Below are 27,224 nucleotides of genomic sequence, written 5' to 3' on the forward strand. Positions count from 1 at the left end.
AAATTGAGGCAACAATTAATAGCCTACCAACCAAATAAAGTCCAGGACCAGACGGATTCACAGCCGAATTCTATCAGAGGTACAAAGAGGAGCTGGTACCATTCCTTCTAAAACTATTCCAAACAACAGAAAAACAGGAAATCCTCCCTAACTCATTTTATGAGGCCAGCATCATCCTGATACCAAAGCCTGGCAGAGATACACACAAAAAAAGAGAATTTTAGACCAATATCCCTGATGGACATCGATGCAAAAATCCTCAGTAACATACTGGCAAACTGAATCCAGCAGCACATCAAAAAGCTTATCCACCATGATCAAGTCGGTTTCATCCCTGGGATGCAACACTGGTTCAACATGCGCAAATCAATAAACATAATCCATCACATAAACAGCACCAAAGACAAAAACCACATGATTATCTCAATAGATGCAGAAAAGGCCTTTGACAAAATTCAACAGTGCTTCACGCTAAAAACTCTCAATAAACTAGGTATTGATGGGACGTATCTCAAAATAATAAAAGCTATTTATGACAAACCCACAGCCAATATCATACTGAATGGACAAAAACTGGAAGCATTCCCTTTGAAAACTGGCACAAGACAAGGATGCCTTCTCTCACCACTCCTATTCAACATAGTGTTGGAAGTTCTGGCCAGGGCAATCAGGCAAGAGAAAGAAATAACGGGTATTCAATTAGGAAAAGAGGAAGTCAAATTTTGCAGATGACATGATTGTATATTTAGAAAACCCCATCATCTCAGCCCAAAATCTCCTTAAGCTGATAAGCAACTTCAGCAAAGTCTCAGGATACAAAATCAATGTGCAAAAATCACAAGCATTCCTATACACCAATAACAAACAGAAAGCCAAATTGTGAGTGAACTCCCATTCACAACTGCTACAAAGAGAATAAAATACCTAGGAATCCAACTTACAAGGGATGTGAAGGACCCCTTCAAGGAGAACTACAAACCACTGCTCAACGAAATAAAAGAGGGCACAAACAAATGGAAGAATATTCCATGCCCATGTATAGGAAGAATCAATATCGTGAAAATGGCCATACTGCCCAAGGTAATTTATACATTCAATGCCATCCCCATCAAGCTACCAGTGACTTTCTTCACAGAATTGGAAAAAAACTATGGTAAAGTTCATATGGAACCAAAAAAGAGCCTGCATTGCCAAGACAATCTTAAGCAAAAAGAACAAAGCTGGAGGCATCACACTACCTGAGTTCAAACTATACTACAAGGCTACAGTAACCAAACAGCATGGTACTGATACCAAAACAGATATTTAGACCAATGGAACAGAACAGAGGCCTCAGAAATAACACCACACATATCCAACCATCTGATCTTTGACAAACCTGACAAAAACAAGAAATGGGGAAAGGATTCCCTATTTAATAAATGGTGCTGGGGAAAGTGGCTAGCCAGATGTAGAAAGCTGAAACCGGATCCCTTCCTTACACCTTATACAAAAATTAATTCAAGATGGATTAAAGACTTAAATGTTAGACCTAAAATTATAAAAACCCTAGAAGAAAACCTAGGCAATACCATTCAGGACATAGGCATGGGCAAGGATTTCATGACTAAAACACTAAAAGCAGTAGCAACAAAAGCCAAAATAGACAAATGAGATCTAATTAAACTAAAGAGCTTCTGCATGGCAAAAGAAACTACCATCGGAGTCACCAGGCAACTTACAGAATGGGAGAAAATTTTTGCAATTTACCCATCTGACAAAGGGCTAATATCCAGAATCTACAAAAGTCTCAAAACAAATTTACAAGGAAAAAACAACCCCATCAAAAAGTGGGCAAAGGATATGGACAGACACTTTTCAAAAGAAGACATTTATGCAGCCAAAAGATACATGAAAAAATGCTCATCATCACTGGTCATCAGAGAAATGCAAATCAAAACCACAATGAGATACCATCTCACGCCAGTTAGAATGGGAATCAATCAAAAGTCAGGAAACAACAGATGCTGGAGAGGATGTGGAGAAATAAGAAAGCTTTTACACTGTTGATGGGAATGTAAATTAGTTCAACCATTGTGGAAGACAGTGTGGCAATTCCTCAAGGATCTAGAAGTAGAAATACCATTTGACCCAGCCATCCCATTACTGGCTATATACCCAAAGGATTATAAATCATGCTACTATAAAGACACAAGCACACGTATGTTTACTCCGGCACTATTCACAATAGCAAAGACTTGGAACCAACCCAAATGTCCATCAATGATAGACTAGATTAAGCAAATGTGGCACATATACACCATGGAATACTATGCAGCCATAAAAGAGGATGAGTTCATGTCCTTTGCGGGAACATGGATGAAGCTGGAAACTATCATTCTGAGCAAACTATCGCAAGGACAGAAAACCAAACACTGCATGTTCTCACTCATAGGTGGGAACTGAACAATGAGAACCCTTGGACGCAGGGCGGGGAACATCACACAATGAGGGGTTGGGGGCTGGAGGAGGGATAGCATTAGGAGAAATACCTAATGTAAATGATGAGTTGATGGGTGCAGCAAACCAACATGGCACATGTATACTTATGTATCAAACCTGCACGTTGTGCACTTGTACCCTAGAACTTAAAGTATAATAAAAAATTTTTAAAAACCTTCATATTGTAGGTCATGTTAATAAGCCTGCAGGCTGTAATCCTCTGTAAGAAATAAAGCTCTCCTTTTCTATATTTATAGATCTCATGATTTAAGTCAACACTATATATAACTTATATTTACGTATGTATGAAATAAGTAAACATGTTTCATCCTGCTCTGTTCTACCTCTAAACTACTCTTAGATACACCATACATGTTTCTGACATACCTACTGTTGCTGTTCTAGAATAATGCTACCATTTATCCATATTTCCTTTTAAAAATCAGATGTGTACAAAATATCCAGCTAATAGAATACACACAGAATCCAGAATCCAGAACTGATTCATCAAAAAGTATTCTTAAAAAGGTAATCTCATTCCTCTTATGTTATTTTTATACTTATTATAAACCTCAAATATTGTAACAGTAACAGGGATTTTCAAACTGGAAGCTAACACTTCCTTCTGCATCACAGTTTTTCAGAAGGAGATATTTGACAGTAGTGATTTACTCCGAAGTGCAAATGATGCCATATAGCACAAGATGATTATCTTCACAAACAGGTTTACCTTTAAAAAGAAAACTCATAGATGTAAAAACAAAATGTTAAAAAAAATTTTAAAAACCTTATAGATTGTAAAAAGAAAAACTGAAGTGCTTTTAAAACTTCTGAAGAAGGAGGAGGAGGAAAAGGAAGGAAGAAAGAAGGAAGGAAGGGAGGAGGAGGAAGAGGAGGACCACCAAGTAAATGTATCTGTGTCTAAGAAGGAACTTTCCTATATCTCTCAGATGTAGTAGGGGAAGGCTTCAGCTTAGGACTTAGAAAAGTGGAAAAGACCACTGTTTCTAACTCTCATAACAAACATTCATTTGCAAAATCACAGCTTAACACCCATCAAAGGGCAAACAACCCCAAAAATAACTCAAAGAGAGATAAAAGACTAGCACTTGTTTACCTGGAACAGACCAGCAAAAAGGAATTCAGCTAAAGCTTGTGATGCATTGCTCTAAGATGAAAGGTTGGTTAGAGAGAGTACAGAACCCCCAGGAGCCAAAGCTACATGGGTATCACCACTCACTCACAGGCTCTTCTCCACAGATCTCACCAGGTGCTCAGAAGAAAGACGGGAGGCTGGCCTCATTCAGGGTACAGGTCTTGGGGAGGCAAAGAGCAGCCACCAAAACTCCCCTTTAACTCTTCCAAACAAAAGTTTTAAGTGGGAGGTAAAATGGGATAGCAAAGCCCATTTTCCTCAGGGCACAGCTAAAGACCCACTGCAGCTGGGGAAAGGGCACAGGAAAAAAAATCCTCTAACCCTGGAGGTGGGACAGGAATATATCTATTACAGAGACCTTAGAGATGGTGGTGGGGCAGGATCACTGAGAAGGGCAGATCTCTCCACTCCAGAGACACAGGCTGCCTAAGGCTGAGGCTGAACCAGAACAAGAATATCCTCCTCCCCTAACTCCCCAACATGCCCACCATGCTCCAAGTATAAAGTGACAAGTAACAGCACTCTACTCCTGGGGGAAGAGTGTGCGAAGAGAAGCCCTCTCTGAGGGGCAGGCACAAAGGAGAAACCTGAAGCTAATGGAGCAAACACCAAGAAAAAGCTTCTGGAAAAGCAGGCCTCACTCTAAACATAAGGTAACACCAAAGTAATTTGAAGTCTCTGAGGTACTGAGGGCAGTCACGGCGAGCAAAAATCCAAACCCAGATCAATTTCTGACTGAATTACCTGACACCTGCCCCCACCACAGCAGCACACCATCCATACACTAAAAGCCTAGCACAACAGAAAAGCCATGTCCAGTGGGTCTTCAGCTGTGCCCTGAGGAGGATGGGCTTTGCTATCCCATCTTACCTCCCACTTAAGGCACAAAACCTATTTATTTCAGTCTCTACCGTCTTCAAAAGATGTCTAGTTTTTAACAAGAAATTATGAGGCATAAAAAGAAACAAGAAAAAAAAGACACACTGTCAAGTATGTAGAGACAAAGCAATCAAGAAAACCATATTCACATATAACTCAGGTGTTGGCATTATCAGACAAAAAATTTCAAATAATTGACTAATATGTTCTTAGACTCTAGTCAAAAAGGTGGCCAACATGCATGAGGAGATGGGGCATCTTAGCATATATATAAGATATAGGAAATTACCAAATGGATATGGTAGAAGTGAAAAATATCATAACAGAGATGAAGAGTACCTTTGAGAAGCTCACCAATATACTCAGCAAAACTGAGGGTGGGAGAGAATCAGTGAAACTGAAAATAGAAATTATATATACTGAAATGCAAAAGTAAAAAAGAATGGAAATAAAGAATAGAACATCTAAGAGACGTGGGGCAATATCAAAAATTCTAACACATATGTAATAAAAATTACAGAAAGCGACGATAAAGAAGTTACAAAAGAAATATGTGAAGAGACAGTGAATGACTGAGAATTTTCCAAAACCAGAGACTCAAAACCAGAGATCCAAGACCATTAGACAACACTAAGGATAAACAGAAACACACACATACACATAACACACATTGCACACACGTACTTTAACACATCATATTCAAACACCCCAAAACAAGAAATACAGAAAAAATATTAAAGACAGACAGAGAAAACAAGACACACTAAATACAGAAAAATAAGGATAAGAATTATAGTGGACTTCTAGCCAGAATCTTTGCAAGCCAGAACGGATGAAAATGATGTGTTTAAAGTACGAAAGAAAGTAAAAACAATAAAAATACCTGTGAACCCATATTATACTTATTGATAATATCTTTCAAAGATGAACAAAAAATGAAGACTTTTTCAGACAAAAATCAGAGAACTGATTATTAGCAGACCTGTTCTACCAAAAATATTAAAGAAAAATTTTCTGGCAAAAAGATTATGATATGATACAAAAACATGGATCTCCACATATACACCCACACACACAAATGAAAAGTGCTGAAATGGTATTAATAAAGGCCAACGTAAAATTCATTTTTCCTTATATTTAATTCTTTTAAAATCAAAAGCAAATTAAAATTAAAATCTAAAGCAAAAGTAGTGACACATAGAGATAGAAGAAGGATGGTGACCAGAGGCCAGGAAGGGTAGTAGGCAGAAGCCAGGGCACTGGAGAGGTAGAGATGGTTAATGAATACAAAAAAAATCATTAGAAAGGATGAGTAACTTAGTATTTGATAGCACAACAGGGTGACTGTTGTCAAAATAATTGTAGATTTTAAAATAACTAAAAGAGTATAACTAAATTGTTTGTAACACAAAGGATAAATGCTTGAGGGGATGACTACCCCTTTTTCCATAGTGTAATTATTACACAATGCATGCCTGTATCAAAATATCTCATATATCCTATAAATATACACACCTCCTATGTACCCATTCAAATTAAAAAAATTCTTTAAAGGTAATGTACTGTGTGTTTCTAGCATATATAAAAATAAAATACATTTTAAAACTGTATAAAGGTTGGGAAGGGGGAACTGAGAGTACTCTGCTGGGAGATCCTTACAGTACATATGAAGCAGAATAATATTATTTGAATACAGACTATGATTAGAGACATATATTGTAAAAATTAGGGCATCACTAAAAAACAGTTTTAAGAGATATAAATAATGAAGAAATAGGGGAGTAGACAGTCATTAACAGATACTCAACTGATCCAAACAAAAAAAAGGCAAAAAGAAAGGAAAAGAAACAAAGGATAGTTGGAATAAACAGAAAATAGATGGTAAAATGACAGATTTTAATCCAAGCAGATAAGTAATTATATTAAATATAAATGGCATAAGCACATTAATTAAAAGAGACTGTCAACTTAATATATAGACTTGTCAACTTCATATATAAAGTAGCTTTTTTGGTTGGCAACCTATAGTTGCATCTGCAAAAGCATTTTGAACATTTCACAAAATGCTAAAAAAAAAAAAAGTACAAAAGCATTTTGAATATTTTGAAGCATTTCAGAACATTTTACCCAACAAGAACAGGCTATATATTCTTTCAAGTGCATGCAGGAGTGTTAATTTTAGAGTTTTAAAATTCCTAGCAATGTTATATCTATATGGTTTCTTATATCTGTATCTGCACTCAATCTGTTATACAATACGTTGTGTTGGTTGAAAATGAAGAAATCTGCTTCACATATGTATACGGTTAGAAAAGGGAGGAACCTAAGCTCTCTGAAAGGAAGGCCCCAAGAGTCCTTAGATCATACTCAGAAAAGCTATTAGGAAATAAGCTGCATACAAAGTTAACAAGCTATTTATCTTCTCCACATTCTCAACACTCAGTGGGCAGAGAACTTTGTAACAAATACTAACTACACTGGTTAAAGAGCTAGTCAAGAAATAAACATTGTTAGTAAATATTCCAAAGTCAGTTAACTTACTGTGTGGAAATCACTGATGTACCTGGATTCACTGCAAACTAAATGATAATGTAAATATAATAAAGTAGAAAGGAACATAACATCCTAAGCTTCTAGTCTGAAGATCTGGGTTAAAACCTCAGTTCCTAATAATTTGCCCAAAAGACCATAAAGACTAAATAATACAAAGTACTGAACATGATTTGTAGACTCTAAAACAGTATATATTTATATATAAACGTAAGAGAATCTGATAAGCACTAGGTTCTTCTTGTAGTTATATAAAGAATATTACCTTTCCTCATGAAGAGTTTGAGACTTCACTTTGGGAAAAAAAATCTCTTTTTCTGGTTATATAAACAGAAAGGATGAACCATAGTTTTTCAATCTTGCCAGAAAATATGGAAAGAATCAGAAGGGATGGAAGGAGTGTGTATGTGTGTAAAATAAAGCAACAGATCAAAATAAGGCATTTACTGTAGCAATACAGCTGTACAAAAAACAAAATATAATAACGATATACTAGAAAGTGCAGCTGTAAATACTATTTACATAGTAATAAATACTATTTATTTATAAATACTGTATTTATAAATAAATACTGTAAATACTATTTACATAGTAATAAATAAAGAACTCCAAATACTAGTCTAACCTAAAATCATTGTTACATGTAACAGAAGGACTGTGGGGAGAAAAGATGCATGTGTGTTGGGGAAAAGGGGCAACATAAGCTTTAGAAAAGCTGAAGCTTTATTCTCCATAGCAGCAAATGAGTATAAGACAACTAAAACTTAAAAATCAAGAAATGGAAATTCACTTCCAGCATGACAGAATGAGGAAGTCAACAAATCCGCTTCTCAAAATACAATAAATATGGATCAAACTCAAAAATAACCATTTCAGTATTCTGTCCAAAGGCACACAACATAACAAACTGAGAAACATCTATTCATGGAAACTACTGAACTCTGGTATGAACAGCATGAGTCTGTGGCATTCTTGCCTAGAACTGCTCTCATTCCCCGCAACTCCGTCGGAAACGTATTTCAACCAAGGTAGGGCAAATCATAAAAATCAGCACCCTCATTGCAACTCCCAGAAGGAACTCAAAATGACCAAATGGAAAGTATGCCAGAAATGCAGGGTTGGTTTACAAAAGTCAATCAATGTAACTCACCATATTAACAGAGTAAGTGGACAAAGATCACATGATTATCTCCACAGATCATGGCAACAGAAAAGCATCTGGAAAAATCCAACACCATTAATGATAAAAAAAATTAAAAAAAAAAAAAAACCAACTCAACAAACTGGAAACACAAGAGAGATTCCTCAGACCAACAAAGGGCATCTACAAAAAAAAAAATCTACAGTCAATATCATCCTTAATGGTGAATGCTTTCTCTTAAAATTGGGAATAAGGCATGGATGTTACTCCTCCTACTTCTATTCTCACTATCCTAGAAGCTGTAGCCAGTTTAATAAAGCAAAAGGAGGAAAAAAGGAAGGTGGATTGATTAAAGATAACTACTTTGGAAGGAATAAGCAAACATTTTTATTTGCAGAAGACATTATCATAATATATATGGAATCCCAAGGAATCTTGAGCATGCATGTGCACCAGCACATGCACACACAAAAACTACTAGAATTAGTGAAGGAGGTTAGCAAGGTAGAATGATACAAGATCAATATATGAAAGACAACTTTATTTCTAACTACTAGCAACAAACAATCCAAAGAGGAAATTAAAATAATTCCACCTAAAATAACATAAAAAGGATAAAATACTTAGTAACAAATTTAACAACAGAAGTATAAGATTTGCGCAATTAAAACTGAAGAACAAGGCTGAGAGAAATTATAAAAATATAAATAAATGGAGAGAAATCCATATTCACAAAATCAATGCTGTCAGGGTATTAATTCTCCCCAAACTGGCTTACAGTGTTAACTCAATCCCTATCAAAATCACAGCAGGGTTTTTATTTTTATTTTTTATTTTTTGTAGAAACAGGCTGAGTCCAAAATTTAAATGAAATGCAAAGGACTCTGAATAGCCAAAACAATTCTGAAAAAGAAGAAAGTCGAAAGACTGACTAACTATAAAGCAACATTAACATTAGTCAAGAAAGGCATATTGGTATAAAGATAGGCACATAGTTCAACAGATCAGAATTGAGTCCAAAAATAAATCCTACATCACTGGTCAATGGATTTGCAAGAAAAGTGTCCAAACAATTCAATGGGAAAAGTCCAAAAATAGACCTCTCCATATATGGACAAGTGATTTTTCAACAGAAGTACAAAAAGATAATTTACAAAATATAGTCTTTCTAACAAATAGTGGAGGAATATTTGGATATCCACAGCAAAAAGATGCATTTAGACCCTTACACAAATAAAGACCAATAACCCTCATACACAATAAACAAAAATTAACTCAAAATGTAGTATACACCTAAACACAAGAGATAAACCACAAACTTCTAGGAGAAAATATAAGAGAAAATCTTTATGGCCATGGGTTATGCAAAAGGATCTTAGACATGATACTAACCAGACAAGACCAAAAAAATAGTTAAATTAGACTCTTAAAATTGAATGTTTTTGTGCTTCTTAAGGCACCACTAAGAAGTCACACACTGGGATAAAATATCTGCAAACTGTTAAACAACAAAACAAAACAACTTATATCTCCAATACAGAACTCTTACAACAAAATATATTTTAAAAATAAACTTAATAGTAAGAAGTCAACAACCAAATTTTTTAAATAGACAATAAACTTGAACAAACATTTCACCAAAAAAGACACACGTCTAATAAGCAAATAAAAAGGTGCTCAAACTTCATCAGTAACTAGGGAAATGCAAATTAAAGCCACAAGATACTACTACATACCCACTAAAATGGCAATAATCAAAAGACAAAAGATGAGTGTTAGTGAGGATGCAGAGAAACTAGAACCCTCAGACGTTGCTGATGGGAATGTGAAATGGCACACCCACTTTAGAAAACAGTTTGGCAGTTTCTTAAAAATTTAGACACGTTTTAAAAAAAAAGTTTCATCCCAGTAAGGCCACTCCTAGGAATATTGTTACGGTAACTCTTAAAAATATAATCAAGAGAAATGAATATATGGCCATAGACAGACTTGTACACGCTGTTACAGTTTGGATTTTTGATCCCCCAAACCTGACACTGAAATCTGATTCCCAATGTTGGAGGTGGGGCCTAGCAGGAGGTGTTTGTGTTATGAGGGTATCCCTCATGAATGATCCCTCATGATCCCTCATGAATGGCCTGGTGCAGTACTCATGATAAGGAATAAGTTCTCCATTAGTTTCCAAAAGAGCTGGCTATTAAAAAGAGCATGGCACCTCTCCCCCAACTGGCTTCTTCATTCTCACCACATGATCTCTACTCACATCTGCTCCCGTTTGCTTTCCACCATAAGGAGAAGCAATCTGAGGTCCTCACTAGAAGCAAATGCTGGCACCATTGTTCTTGTACACTCTGCAGAACCACGAGCCAAGTAAACCTCTTTTCTTTATAAATTACCCAGCCTCAGGTGTTCCTTTAGAGCAACAAATATGAACTAAGACACATGCATATTCATGGTATTATCCAAAAAGCCAAAAGTTGAAAAGAGCCAAATATCCATTAACTGGTGAATGCATAAATAAAATGTGATGTAACAATACAATGGAATACCATTTAACAATTAAAGAGAAATAAATTGCTAACACATTCTGCAGCCCGAATAAACCTCAAAAACGTTATTCTAAGTAAAAGAAAACAGCAAAAGACTAGATGTTCTATGATTCCATTTACATGAAATGCTCAGAAAAGAGAAATTTTTAGACACAGGCAACAGATCAGTGGTTTCCTGGAGCTAGGGGAAAGGAATGAGAATTGTGTGCAAATGAATCCAGGGAAATTTTGGGAAGGATGGAAAAGTTCTAAAACTGATTGTGGTAATGATTGCACAACTCTATTAATTTACTTAAAAATCATTGAATTGGGCAAAAGATATGAACAGACACTTTTCAAAAGACATTTATGCAGCCAACATGAAAAAAAGCTCATCATCACTGGTCATTAGAGAAACGCAAATTAAAACCACAATGAGATACAATCTCATGCCAGTTAAAACGGTGATTATTTAAAAATCAGGAAACAGATGCTGGCAAGGCCATGGAGAAATAGGAACGCTTTTACACTGTTGGGAGTGTAAATTAGTTCAACCATTGTGGAAGACAGTGTGGCAATTCCTCAAGGATCTAGAACCAGAAATACCATTTGACCAGCAATCTCATTACTGGGTATGTACCCAAAGGAATATAAATCATTCTGCCATAAAGACACATGCAAACATATGTTTACTGCAGCACTATTCACAACAGCAAAGACTTGGAACCAACCCAAATGCCCATCAGTGATAGACTGGATAAAGAAAATGTGGCACATATACATCATGGAATACTATGCAGCCATAAAAAAGAAATGAGTTCATGTCCTTTGCAGGGACATGGAGGAATCTGGAAGCCATCATTCTCAGCAGACTAACACAGGAACAGAAAACCAAACACCTCATGTTCTCACTCTAAGTGGGAGTTGAACAATGAGAAGACATGGACACAGGAAGGGGAACATCACAAACCAGGGCCTGTCAGGGGGTGGGGGGCAAGGGGAGGGAGGGCATTAGGACAAATACCTAATGCACACGGGGCTTAAAACCTGGATGATGGGTTGATAGGTGCAGCAAACCACCATGGCACATGTACACCTATGTAATAGACCTGCACGTTCTGCACATGTATCCCAAAACTTAAAGTAAAATAAAATAAAATAAATCATTGAATTTTCCCATAAGAGTGGGTGAATTTTATAGTATATACAATATATCCTAATAAAGCTACTTAAACAAAATCAAGGAATGGCAGTATATGAGCATTATTGAAAATATAAAGGTAAATGCCCACATAAGTCAGCGGCAAGAACTGTTGGTAGAAGAGGATTAAAACGGGTCTTTATTTTACCAAAAAAGTATTTACACAGTTACTTAAAACTGCATATAAAATAACCTGTATACAAAGATGTATCACTTTTATAAATATTAAAATACTTTTAAAAATATTCTCTACAAGCTAAAAAAAGGTTTGGGAGTACAAATATATACGAAAAACTAAAATTATGCTAGAGAATGAGCAAAAATTATCAAAATTCAACCTAATGGTTACCTATGGAGCAGGGAAATGGAAACATACCAGTGCTTCAGCGGTATTGATAATGTTCCATTTCTTAAATTGACCAGTGGGCTCACAGTTCATAGATGACTCATTATTATGCCTTTTAACTTGTGTTTCAGGTATTCTTTGGTATGCATTAAATACATCATAATTAAAAAGTGGGAGAAAGTACTATTTTGAAAATTGTCTTCAAAGCTACAAATAATGGCTCTGTAAAATATAATCTATAACAAATCACAGTTCACTTATAGATCGCAAAATGTAAATGATAAAATCTAAGAGGGTCCAAAAAAAGTTAAAAATTAATTACAGCTACCATTTATTCACCATCTATAATGCAAAACTTGCATACATTATCTCTAATCCTTCCTTCAACTCTACAAATATCCCTCATTTAAACCTAACAAACTGAGGCTCTGAGTTTTACTGCATGTGCTCAGAACCGCACAGCTTTTTAAGTGGGGAAGCCAAGATCACTAAGCATTATGCAAATACTCTTTCTCAGTCTGTTTCTAATAGTTACTCAACAACATTCAACAATAATGCTGCCTTGTTAATAATTACCTAATATTCTGATGTATATGCATAATGCCTAGTGATTTGTGGAAGTACAAAATTCAGGACCAAGTTGGGGTTTTTTTGTTGTTTTTCTTCTTTTTTTTTTTGAGGCAGGATCTCACTCTGTCGCCCAGGCTGGAGTGCAGTAGCACGATCTTGGCTCACTGCAACCTCTGCCTCCCGGGTTCAGGCGATTCTCCTGCCTCGAGATGGGATTACAGAAACATGCCACGATACTCAGCTAATTTTTTGTATTTTTAGTAGAGATGGAGTTTCACCATGTTGGCCAGGCTGTTCTCAAACGCCTGACCTCATGTGATCCGCCAGCCTCTGCCTCCCAAAGTGCTGGGATTACAGGCATGAGCCACCATGCCCAGCCCCAAGTTACAATCTTTGTAAACTACATAAATAACAAAATGACAACTTCATGTTTAATCCTGATACCTAATAAACTTAACTTTTAAAAACACATACATTTGAAACTTCACTATATAACTTTCCTTGAGATTTTTACAATGAGTTTACCTTATGGAGAACAAAGTCCTGTAAATATATCAATATAAGGAAATGCCAAAGATACATAACAGGAAGGTATATTAATGATTATAAATACTTTAATTCAACTTTCCCCATAAAAAGTATTCCTCTCGAGGCTGGGTGCAGTGGCTCATGTCTGTAATCCCAGCACTTTGGGAGGCCGAGGTGGGCAGAGGCCAAGGTGGGCGGATCACCTGAGGTCAGCAGTTCGAGACCAGCCTGACCAAAATGGTTAAACCCTGTCTCTACTAAAAATACAAAATTAGCCAGGCATGGTGGTGCATGCCTGTAATCCCAGCTACCTGAGAGGCTGAGGCAGGAGAACTGCTTGAACCCAGGAGGCAGAGGTTGCAGTGAACCGAGATCAAGCCATTGCACTCCAGCCTGGGCAACAAGAGCAAAACTCCATCTCAAAAAAAAAAAAAGTATTCCTCTCATTTCTACTCTGCACAGTGAAAACCAGATTATTAATATATTTGTATATACTCTAAAAGACTGAGATGCAGCTAAGAACTCAGCCTAGGGATCAATAATGCCAGAAGTAAAAATGTTCCACCAAGCATTTTTATTTCAACTGCCAAAATGGGGGAAAAAAAAAAGATACCAAGTGACTTCAGGAAATAAAAGGCACAAAGCTGGCTTTTAGTCATTTATTTTGGCTACATAAGTAACAGAAGGTTTAAAATCCAAATTCCCTAGTCTCAGGTCACTTTTTTGAAAAGTTTCATAAAGATATCCTCACTCCTACCAGCCAGCATCATCACAGATCGATAACATATTGGTAATGTGATGGAGGTCATTAGGCAGAGGTTAGATGTCCAAAAAACAAAACAAAACAAAACAAAAACAAAACAAACAAACAAAAAACAGAAAAAGCCTCGTGAGCCACGCTTAGATAACGAAGAAAATAACAGCAATAACTCAGATCATGCAAGGAGTAACTATGTTCCTTTCATTACTCTCCAACCCATCTCTACAGGAGAAGCTCTCCCCGTTCCTTGGCAACCAATCTCCCATATTTCAATGTATCCAAAGGTTCTTTTCTCCTTTCCCTTCTCCCATCATTTCTTCCCTTCACTCCTCCTCTCATCATTTCTTCTCTTTATGCCATTTCTAAGTAATAATTTACTTCTTCATTGTCTGATACATTTTCTCTCCAAATTCCCTAATGTTCTCCCATCTCCTGTTCTCTTCTGTTTTTCCCTCATCTGTTTACAGATCTGGGTTTCTAACTCTGTGTGTGTGCGTGTGTGTGTGCGCGCGCGCGCGCGTGTGTTACACATTCTGGTTAACTAAAGAGATTTTAGGTTGCAATGGCAAAACATACTGAACACTTAAATGTGGGCCTCTAATTTCCCTAATATATCCTTTAAACAACACACGCATATATCCTAGTAATGTTACCCCTTATTCACGAGAGTTGAAATGGTTTGTTATTCACAAGAATTTACTCAAATAAAAATGAGTTAAAAAAACTATTAAATATATGAACCCATATAGGACTATCATTTCAATCAGTATTTCCCAATACTTCTTAAAGCAATAGTTCAACAAAGTACTCCACAGAAAAATAATGGTTGCATGGTCAAGTCATAAGGCACAAATCATACTAGGTACTTAAAGAGTGTAAGAAATCCTGAAATGAAGAAACTTGCTTAACCTTATTATCCAGCTGTTCCCAAATTTACTAAGCTTATGAGCTCTTTTTTTCCCCCCAGCACCTATTAATATCCCACAGAACATGCGCTAAGGAAATGTTAACCCTAACCACTGATTAAAATATACTATGTAAAGCATTATACCTAACCTAGTAGCATAAATCGTTTTTAAAATGGTGCTGCCTTTGAAAAAACCTAAAATGGATTTATAAAGAAAATAATCCAAGTTGCTAGGTGCAAATGGCTCATTTTAAATATTGCATGTATATTTACCTTACTTAGGTTAATTTAAAAATTAAAACCGTAAGCACCAATTGGGATTTTGATTTGGGAGGTGGGGTGGGCAAAGAGCAAAATTTTCCTTAAAGTATAACATATGGAAGAGAATATTTTATAAATATTAACTTCTAAGACTGTTCTTATTTTTCCATCAATTTTCATGTTTGGTCTTTTATCAAATGGGAGAAAAAAATGGAATTTTATGACTTACAAAATCCAATGAATACACAGGCATGCTATATTGAACTTTCCTGAAGGTATGTTACACAACAATACAAGAATTTTTTAATGAAAATGCATCAATTTTCCCTTTAATGTATACTACGAATTATTTACTTCACAGGTTTTAAAGAGTGTATTTAAAAGTACACACATTTTACCTGAAAGCTCCATAAAGTGGTCTGTACCAACAGACAAATGAACAAGGAGTAAAAAGCAAGAACCACAGGATACTCAATCCAAAATCAACCGCTCTTGCAGAATCAACACAAAACCAAGCCAAGCATCCGAAGATATTTAGAAACAGTGTTACTGCATGGACTGTGGAATCAGAAAACAAAATAGAAAAAGAAAGATTTACATTCAATTTATGAATTCATCCAACAAAAAATTGTAAATAAAAAAATACTTCCTAAGAGCAAATGTATTCTACTCCATGTTTCCATTTATATTTTTCAAAACACTGTTGTATCTTACATATTTGATTTGAAAACAGAGTATACACAGGAAAGCAAGTCTTAATACATGTACTGTTTGGCAAAAATCCTGTTGGCCCTCTCCTCCTCAGAGGCAATGATGTAGCTAAACCAGAGGCGCACTACCTTAAGGGCTTCTTCCCGAAAAGGAAACGTGATGTCTCTTGATCTGAAGCCCAAGAAGAAAAGCAGTGCCTGCCAGGAAAAGACCCAGGACTTAGGAGGAAGAACCATATCTTTACAGAATGGGGCTGCAGACTAAACACTGGACTAAAAATACTAATACAGTAGCAATTTCTAGTGACTATATAGTCAATGTATAAGGACTGTTCATTCAACTTCATAGAGCTGTCCATTTGTAAAATCCTGAAAAAAACCTGCGTTTTGGTAGAGGATTAAATTTATTAAGTCCCCTCCTCACTCCCCCACACAACATGATACATTTTAGCTACTGTGGCAGGCTTTTCTTTTGGTTAACACAAATAGATGTTGACAAATTCATCATATGCTGTTAATAATTGCTTTCCCTGACAGACCAAAAACAAAAAATCTGAGTAACATCTAACTATACCATGATCCTAAAGAACTACTTTGACCCACTGTAATTAATAACTGTTTCAAAGGATTTTTTAAAAATTTATTCACAGGCTGAATTTATTATAGTAAGTACATTCTTATATAAGCTAAAATGATGTTTAATGTAAATTATCAAATCAATAAAAATATGCCAACAAATTACTTGAATTAAAATTAACAAGTGGGAAAACCTATTGGATCTAGTTTTTTAAATCTCAAACTTTAAGATTTCTTTACAAATCAAATAAGTTAATAATTAATGAAACAGGATATACACACACATTCTGGGATGCCTAAATTTGCTCTTACCTAACCCACCAGATAAGTAAACAAGCTCTAGAGTTTTGTTTTGTTTTTTTTTTTAAAAGAGCTCCAGATGAAGTCACTTAGGTTGTAGTCATCTAATATTAAGCCAATCACTTAACCTCTGTAAGCTTCAATTTTTCAGCCATAGAAATGCAGGAGCTTTTCCCACTTTAAAATCCCATTCAATTCTATCACAAAAGAGACACTCTCACTCATTACTCTAGTCCCATTAGGATTTTTAACTCTCAGGAATGCTTGCTCATAATAAATTTACTCAAAACCCTTGGCCTCAAAATAAGGGTGGTTGTGTTAAGATCTTAAAAACAGAATTGAAGATTGTGAAATAGAAAATTATTACTCTGCAGCATTAAATAGCATCCAGCTGCCTTAAAAAGTTTTAGACCTTAAGAACATTCTAACTTAAATTTCAATTTTCAAATTAGGTTATTTCCTAATCCACTGAAAGAAAGATAAAATATATGTATAATTACGCTTTGAAGTTCATGAAAATTATTCCAAGTATAGATGAAAATACAAAACTTAGCCAGGCGTGATGGCATGTGCCTATAGTCCCAGCTACTCAGGAGGCTGAGGCACGAGAATCACTTGAACCCGGGAAGCGGAGGTTGCAGTGAACCAAGATCGTGCCATTGCACTCCAGCCTAGGCAACAAAGCAAGACTCTGTCTCAAAATAAAATAAAATGCTAGGACAATTTCTGCCCATTTAAAAAAATAAACATATATAAAATATAAATGCATATATTATATTGATTAAATAAGAGTTGGTTAGCATGTACATATATGGAATCAGACATTTAATATTAAAAATATATACTACTGACACTGAGGATTCAGCAAAAGATATTAGATCAAGAATATCTCGAAAAAATACTAATGAAGAGTTAAAAATAGACTATCCATTAGGAAACACTTCTCACATTCCAAAACAACTTGACATACATGAAGAATGCTCCTAAAAGATTTTAAGGAAAATTATCTCATCCATTAAGGGAAGGGTGGTAGTCTCATTAATCATAAAGTAAAAACAAGTAAATTTCCTCCATCAAGAATGTACCCTACAAATTATCCATTAACCCAGATGTTGTGCATGTGAGAACCCTCAATAGCTACCTCCCCTTCTGACAGGGTATCAAAATGAGGCTGAGACTTACTGTTTGGAATAAAAATGAAACACAGAGTAAGTGGGAGGTCTGTGCACACAGAGTAAAACTTAACGGCTTGACATTTTGTTTCAGTATTCCATGAGTTATTATACTCAAAGTGATGTAAGCATCAGAGCCCCAAACATATATTCTAATGTTTCGTTCAACAAAATGTCCTGTATTAATTAAGCACTTTCAATAATAAAAGTATCGCAATTGAAAACAAAAAGTAAACTGTACTCAAAGCTATAAAAAGAACACTTAGTTTATGTAATAATTTTATGCCTTTTTAAAAATAGCTAAAACGCCTACATTTAACAGAATTCTTTTAAATGGCCTTCCTCTGCATAAAATTAGTATGCACTATTTTTTCCAAGCAAATCATGTCTAGATAACATCTTTCAAGGAAAAAGAATCTTACAAAATTTTACCCACATGACAGAGAAGTTGTCTTTTCCTCAAAAGAATGCCAGTTCTCAATATACAAGTTTTTCTCAGCCAAGGACTTACATTGTCACATATAGTACAATTCTGAAGTACCTAAATATGATATGTTTCACTCTGAAATCATGATTATTAAGCTTTATCTATAGAAAAAGAAGACTGGTTTGCTATACTATCCTTGAAATAAAAATGCGGATTTTGACAACAAAAATACAAATTCTAAGCAAAGATGTAAATTGTTGTATACTCACACATCCACAAGTAGTACATAAGCTTTACTGTCTTTTGGAATTCTACAGGAATGTCTACAGAAAAATCCTGATAGAAACAAGGTCCGACAGGAAAATTGCTAGGAAGAGGTGGCCAATTATTTTTTCTACCTGTAAATTTTTTTTAGAAAAAGAAAAGGTTATTTATATTATAACAAATGTGATATTATTTTTTGTTTCATAATAAAGAAAAACTCTATTATTTTAAGAAAAGTTCAGAAAAACTGTAGTACTATATCTCTGTATTCCTAGAACTTTGAAAGACAAGCTTTAGATTTTTAAAAAATTTTCTCAGAATATCATCACCTTAGAGCACATTAGATAGTAAAATAATTTTCCAGTGTCATATCATACCATGTTTAGCAGGAACCATTTATGTACAGAAAAAACAAGAAACAAAAAGAAAGCACATATCCAGTGCTTCTACCCTAAAACAGATTTATTTCACAGTCCAAAGAGTCTGGCTGGCATGAAAGGGCCATCCAGTTTTTAAACTTCAATTTTCTCCTCAGCATCTTAAATCTTCAAATATAATTCTGTTATAATTCCTATCTCAAGTGGAGAAAGACTAGCTTCTAATTTTTTCAAGTTTTCTGTTAAGTCCAAGATTAAACCAATACCAAAGGATCAAATTTAGAATACTCAAAATCTGGGAAAAAATAATATCCAAAAGATACATGTACGAAAACCCTACAACAAAGAAAACATGAAACAGTCATGATAAGGAAGCTGAAGAATTATAGAACCTTTAAAAATGCAGAGAAAAACAAATTCAAACTGTAAAGGGAAAAAAATGTGTCTACGTAAAGAAACCAGATTAAAAATAAGACTTGAGAAATGGTGGGGGAAATAAAAAATTAAAATAAAGAAGTCAAAACATGAAAATAGAGGGTAAAAACAGCACCTAAGGCCATTTCCTGATTTTAGATGTTATATCCCAAAGTTTTTAAAAATTCAATTTTACCTACTTTTCCCAGACCAGGGTAATTTTTATAGAAAGAACAATAACCTATTTCTGATTCTCCCCAATGAGTCTCCTGTGTTCCATTTATCATACTATTCAAATTTCATATAGTTCATTTCTCATACCAATCTCATACTATTTGAGAAGCGGCAGTGAATACTCGTAAAGAAGAGAGGCTCTGGAACCAGAAGTGGCTAGCCACTTACTGGCAAGGTCGCCTTGTGCAACTTACTCTCTCCTCCAAGCCTTAGTTTCCATATCTGTAAAATGAGAATAAAAACTCTATCACCCCTCACAGGATTGTATTGATGATTTAAGTATGAGTTAAGAGGGGAAAAGTACTAAAATGTGCTAACATACTGCAGTCTAATTGTTAATTTCCTACTGTTTGTTACTGTCTTTACTAACATAACTCTCATAGAAATAGTTTGTATTTGCCAGTGCTAAAGAAATAGGATGGATTTTAGTTACAGTACTTCAGAAACATTGGTCCCAGTTCAACTTTTAGTTTCTCCTTCTATAGATGCTACCTCTGATGCTGCAAGCAAGAAAATGACCCAGGATAAATGTGTTCTCATGAGGCCCTAGACTTACACATTCTAAGTTAAAAAGAAATAGTTCTGTATATTGTTACTGTTCTAGCTTTGCATTGCATCACTATCCCAGACATCCTAACAATGACTTATCTAGCTCTTTTATCTCTTCTTACTCAGAGACTGCTAGCTTTCCCTAAGAGACTCCTTTGAAGTGCTTTGGCAGGCACAAACTTAATAGAATTCACTGCAAACAATTCACCACTTATTTCTTTGGCATCATATGAATACCTTAGGCTTCCAATTTTTCTAACATGATTTGACAAAATACTTGCGAGGAGTGGGGCAGATAATCTGAAATTAACCTGAATAAATCAGGTAAAAGTCAAATGTAGGGTACATGCAAATGTACTCATAAAGAGTCCACAGAACCAAGGAGGGCCTAACTGCAGAATCAAAGGCTCCTGGCCTCAGAGTAAGCAAAAATTATCATATTCACATTCATTTTCTGTGTGATGAGGCTAACACTGTTCTAAGCTATCAACAAAAGACTATGCAAATCAGCCAAGATTAGAAGGCTACAGAGTATCAAACAGGCAATCTGCTGTGTCTGATCTCCTTGTTAGAACAGGAAAACAGGGTAGGGTTTTATCCACAGGCCAAATGACCTAGGAGCTAGTATAGACATAATGTAAAGTATTTAAAAGTTATTTTTATTTCAAATTTCTTTGGATACTACCATGTTGACTGAGGTTTTGCATTTCTCGTTCCCGACGATCTAATTCTGCGGCTTTTCTTTCTAGTTCTTCCTGGCGCTTAAGAAGTTCAGCTTGGGCCAACGCATGTTCCTAAATAAAAAATATCAATATGTGAATACACTGTCAGAAGTATAAAATACTTTAACATTTATATGCTAACTCCTACTTCTCTACTATGAGAGAAACCTAATTCAAACACACTTCCAAAGTACAGGAATTTACTGAAGATCATAGTTACAGAAAATATTATGAGGATATTTGGTCCATTTGGTCTTTGGGTTCTGAAAACTCTCAGTGGGAATGTTGGGTCCATTAGGAGAGGAAAACTTCTCTTAGTAAAAGTAGTCACAATCTTTAGGTAATCTGGAAAATGAAATTAAGATGACCTCTATGCCTAAATGAGTGAAGAACAGAGGCAATGGGAACAGTTGAGGAAAATGAACAATAGAAAAAAGGGCAACTGAATTGGCTCCTATTAATCAGATTAAATGATATATAAGGCCACCAATGCAAGAATATTTTCTAATATCTTAAATGTTATAGGAGAATGAGGTCAAAAGATGTGATTAAGAAATTCTTTATAACTCAATTTGCCCTTACATGCTATCAGGCATCTTATTAATCTCCTTTCTTCTCAGATTTTTGCCATCTTCTACCTCCTAACACTGTTACTTTACCGTTGCAACGCTCTCCCAATAATATCTATTATTCCATCATTTTTACCTTAATGGTAGTGTGCATTAAAAAGTAGGACCAAAGGCAATAAAAATTTATCCACTGAGATGATACATAAATTCAATAATTCCTAATAATGGAATAAAGCAAATGGTATAAGCTGACAAAAAGAGGAATGAGTATTTGAAGGGTGACAAGACAGCAAACCCAGAGTTGAAAGTGAGTTAAAAATGAAGCAACAGAAATGTAACCACATAAAGATTTATTTTGCTCTGAAAGCAAATGTTATTGATATTATAATGGCCAATATGAATTTATACAACTAACATGAACTAACCTTTGCAATCTGTGTATAAGCTGGATGTTCCTCTGTTGGTTTCATTATTGCTGGTTGTGTATTGGGTACATTAGGCATCTTCACACTGCCTGGTGGAGGCTAGGAGGATTAAGAGAAGGAAAATTATGTAACACAGAGATCCAACTTTAACTTCTTTCAAAAAGTATAACACCAATAAAATGAAAACTCCCAAAATCTGCATCTCTTCATTCCCTGCTCTCTCATAGTCAAGCGTGTGGCAAAGAGCTGCTTAAATTCTCCATCTCCATTTTCTCCAACTCATTCATTTTTCAACTCTACAATCAGACTGCTACTTATAACACTATATGACAAACACTGTCCTCCAGGATACTGTATGTTAATAGAGGCCAGGCATGGTGGCTCATGCCTGTAATCCCAGCACTTTGGGAGGCCAAGGCATGTAGATCACCTAAGTCAGGAGTTCAAGACCAGCCTGGCCAATATGGTGAAACCCCATCTCTACTAAAAATACAAAAATTAGCGGGGTGTGGTGGCAAGCACCTGTAATCCCAGCTACTTGGGAGGCTGAGGCAGGAGAATCGCTTGAACCAGGGAGGTGGAGGCTGCAGTGAGCCAAGACTGTACCACTGCACTCCAGCCTGGGCAACAGAGCGAGACTCCATCTCAAAAAAAAAAAAAAAAAAGAACTTTTGAGTTTAATAGTAAAATACAGATAGAACCAGACAAAAGAACTACACCAAGGTTTACTGCCAACTCTTCCCTCTTGAGAAAGCTACATGCCAGTGCTCTGAAGAGTATACAGGAAAGTTCTTGGTAGAACCCCACTAAATTTAAAAGAGTAAAAGGGAAGGCGTAAGGAGAGAGAAAATAAATTACCCAACTTCCACTTTGCCAGTGAGGATCAGTAGTGTCTGAAAGCTGCAAGATCAGGAAGTAGACATCTACAAGTCCATCAATGGGGGATTGGTTAAATTACTGTATATACATACAATGCAGCCATGAGAATAAATTAGCGATAGAAGAATGTCTTTTAAAATACTAAATAAAATAAAGCAAGCTGGCCGGGCGCAGTGTCCTATGCTTGTGATCCCAGTACTTTGGGAGGCCGAGGCAAGTGGATCACAAAGTCAGGAGTTCGAGACCAGCCTGGCCAATATGGTGAAACCCCATCTCTCCTAAAAATACAAAAATTAGCCAGGTGTGGCGGCGGGCGCCTGCAGTCCCAGCTACTTGGGAGGCTGAGGCAGAAGAATCGCTTGAACCCGGGAGGCGGAGGTTGCAGTGAGCTAAGATCGCACCACTGCACTCCAGCCTGGGAGACAGAGCAAGACTCCATCTCAAAAAATAATAATAATAATAAAATAAAAATTAAATTAAAAAATAAAGCAAGCTACAGAACAGTCTGCATATGACCTTTTTTTCAACAGACACAGATTTATACATGCCCCCATAAAATATCTGGGAAGTCTCAGCCACCTGATATCAGACGGACTTGCAGCTGTTGTTTTATATGCCTCTGTATTATTTGTTTCCCTCGACACATGCACCATATACTACTTTAATAAAAATGTATTTTTAAAGTACTCTTTAGAATGACCATAAGAAAAAAACAAAAAACAAGGGTGGGAACATGAAAAGAACAATAGAAGCAAAAACAGTAACAGAAAAGAAAAGAAGAAAGGAAAGAAAGAGAAGAGGGAGGGAAGGGGGAGGTCATGAATAAGAAAAATATAAAAAAGAAAGAAGCTGCACAAGGACGTTCAAGGATCTTAAGAACTATTAAAACCAGAAGACACCACCAATATATAGCAGGATTTTACTCTGACACAGCTAACAGCAGCCCTGAAAAGGAAGCCACGCATAACCAAAGATATAACTGTAGTTCAGCTGATTCTAAAATGCATATACAAAAGGCAAGAACTGGCTGGGTGCAGAGGCTCACACTTGTAATCCCAGCACTTTGGGAGGCCAAGGTGGGCAGATCGCCTGAGCTCAGGAGTTCGAGACCACCCTGGGCAACATGGTGAAACCTCGTCTCTACTAAAATACAAAAAATTAGACAGGCATGGTGGTGTGCACCTGTAGTCCCAGCTACTGGAGAGGCTGAGGCATGAGAATCGCTTGAGCCTGAGAGGCAGAGGTTGCAGTGAGCCCAGATTATGCCACTGCACTCCAACTTGGGCTACAGAGTGAGAGTCTATCTCAAAAAAAAAAAAAAAAGGCAGGAACTAAAAACAGGTCAAACCATTTTGAAGAAAAACAAAGTAGGAAGACCTATGATATCAAGGCTTATTATAGAACCATAGTAATTAAGAGTGTAATACAGATGCAAGGACAGAGAAATGTACCAATAAACAAAACAGACACAGAAACAAACCCACACAAATGCAGAAACTTGATATCTAACAGAGGTGTCACTACAAAACAGTGAAGAAACAATGTGTTAATCAATAAATGGTGCCTGGATAACTGGTTACTCATATAGGAAAAAAAAACATTTCTTACTTCGCATCATATACAAAGATGAATTCGAGGTAAATTCACGATCTAAAACTGAAAAAGCAAAACTTAAACACTTTCAGGGAAAAATACATGTGAATATTTTTATGAATATTTCTTGAGCTTCTAGAATATGAACTCTAGAAATACTGTGTATTTTGTTTATGACCTATCCCAAGTACCCAAAATAGTCCCTGAAACAGTAGATGCTCAGTAAGTATCTGTCAAATTAAGAATGGAAAACACACACCACACAAAATTGACGAATTTAATTACACTGAAATTTACAAAAAGTAAAAAGTCAAATCATGGACTAGGAAAAGATAGTTGTAATGCATATAACAGAAAATTGCTACCCAGAATATATAAAGAATTGTTACAAATCCATGAAAATACAAACTAATCGAAAAACTAGCAAAAGATCTGAACAAGCAATAGAAAGAGGTGAATAAACATGTGAAAAGAGGTGTAACAGCACTAGTAATCAAGAAGTGCAAAAACAATCATATATCATTTCAAAACCATGAGATAGAAAAACAAACTCTGACAATACCAAAATTGGAATTTACACAATATACACAATGGTGGTGCATATGAAAATTAAAGCACTGATCAAGATAGCATTTCAAGTCAATGGAGATACAAAAGGTTGTCAGTAAATGCTGTTGGGAGAATTATTTAAATTGGGGGAGGAAAAACAAAATCCCTGTATCTCAAAAGAATTCCAAATGGATTAAAAATTGAATGTTAAAAAAAAACAAAACAAGACAAAAAACAACTATAAAGACACTAAAATACACTCTATAGACTATAGGGCATTATCTGCTCTTGGCGTGAAGAAAAGTCATTCTAAACATTCAGAAAAGATGAGGGGAAAGAAATCATAATGAAAAGGTAATATATTTGACCACATAAAAATTTAGAAATTTGATGATATAAAGCATTCATAATCAAGATTAGATGGCAAAATCTAAATAATAAGCAACATATACAACAATTAGTTAATACATTTCACTAGGTACAAATCAATACAAAATTATCAGATAAACATGTTACTGAAAAAAACTGCATTTTAAAAAACTCTGAACAGGCAGCTTACAAAATACAAAAGAAAAATAAACATACAAAAAATTTCAACCTCATTAGTAATCAAAGAAATGCACATTTTACATAATTATTTTTAAAATGATTATCATAGGATTACCACATTTTGAGAAAGATGTGGTAAAATAGATATTCTCACACACTGAAAAGTGGGATTATACACTAGTACATGTAGCAATCCTGGAGCACAATTTGGCATTATGTTTCAAGAGCCATAGAAGTATTTATACCCTATGTACTATGAATATCTGGTCTTTAAAAATATCCTATGGAAATAATCCAAGATATTTGCAAATGTATGTATGCCAAGAATGCTCACTACAGCTTTATTTACAAAAGCAAAACCCCAAATGTCCAACACAACAGAAGAAATGGTTAAACTGATACAGCTATAGGAAAGTGTACAATACAGCTATTTAAAAGTTCTAAAAGAGTATGTAATAAGATGAGGAAGCTTGGACAAATAAGTGATTAAAAAAAGTTATGAAACAAAGCTGTATATACAATATGACACGAACTTCCTATTTTAAAATAAGATGAAAATATATCAAAATGTTAATAGGGATTATTTCTGGGCAGTGGGATTAAGAGCATTTTCTTGTATTTTTAAAATCTCCATTATAATCTTTTGTCACTAAAATAATCACAAATTCTCTTTTCCAAATGCTTGTTCCCCCATACCCAGTATCTCTTATTAATGGGCAGAAAAACTAAGGCTAATCAATGCTAACTTCTCCAATTAGAAAAGTATGGTCCTTTAAATGTAAAACCCAAAACTATAAAAACTGTAGAAGAAAACCTAGGCAATACCATTCAGGGTGTAGGCACGGGCAAAGATTTCATGACAAAAACTACAAAAGCAATTGCAACAAAAGCAAAAATTGACAAATGAGATCTAATTAAACTAACGAGCTTCTGCACAGCAAAACAAACTATCAGCAGAGTGAACAGACAACCTACAAAACGGGAGAAAATTTTTGCAATCTATCCATCTGACAAAAGTCTAATAACCAGAGTCTATAAGGAACTTAAACTTATTTACAAGAAAAAAAATGCCATTAAAAAGCAGGCAAAGGACATGAACAGACACTTGTCAAAAGAAGACATTCATGGGGCCAACATATGAAAAAAAAGCTCAACATCACTGATCATTAGAAAAATGCAAATCAAAACCACAATGAGATACCGTCTCACACCAGTCAGAATGGTAACTATTAAAAAGTCAGAAAACAACAGATGCTGGCGAGGTTATGGAGAAAAAGTAATGCTTTTATACTGTTGGTGTGAGTGTCAATTAGTTCAACCACTGTGGAAGACAATGTGGTGGTTCCTCAAAAATCTAGAGGCAGAAATACGATTTGACCCAGCAATCCCATTACTGTGTATATACCCAAAGGAATATAAATCATTCTACTACAAAGACACATGCACACCTATGTTTACTGCAGCACTATTCACAATAGCAAAGACATGGAATCAATCTAAATGCCCATCAATCATAGACTGGATAAAGAAAATGTGGTACATATACACCATGGAATACCATGCAGCCATAAAAAGGAATGCGATCATGTCCTTAGCAGGGATATGGT

At 35.5% G+C, this 27,224-nt stretch overlaps 1 protein-coding gene across 2 annotated transcripts in view; it reads right to left on the reverse strand.

Annotated features, from left to right (window-relative positions):
• SCAMP1 (secretory carrier membrane protein 1) overlaps positions 1-27,224 on the reverse strand; it is a 121,961-nt gene that overhangs the window by 40,881 nt on the left and 53,856 nt on the right. For both annotated transcript variants that reach the window (XM_003805053.6, XM_055112277.3), the window contains exons 3-6: positions 22,048-22,146; positions 21,017-21,125; positions 18,763-18,891; positions 15,707-15,866 (exon numbers count right to left, since the gene is read on the reverse strand). In XM_003805053.6, coding sequence (XP_003805101.1) covers positions 15,707-15,866; positions 18,763-18,891; positions 21,017-21,125; positions 22,048-22,146 — 497 coding nt within the window. The remainder of the gene's footprint in view (positions 1-15,706; positions 15,867-18,762; positions 18,892-21,016; positions 21,126-22,047; positions 22,147-27,224) is intronic.

Source organism: Pan paniscus, chromosome 4 (assembly GCF_029289425.2).
Source record: "Pan paniscus chromosome 4, NHGRI_mPanPan1-v2.0_pri, whole genome shotgun sequence".
In the NCBI taxonomy this organism is placed as follows: Eukaryota; Metazoa; Chordata; class Mammalia; order Primates; family Hominidae; genus Pan; species Pan paniscus.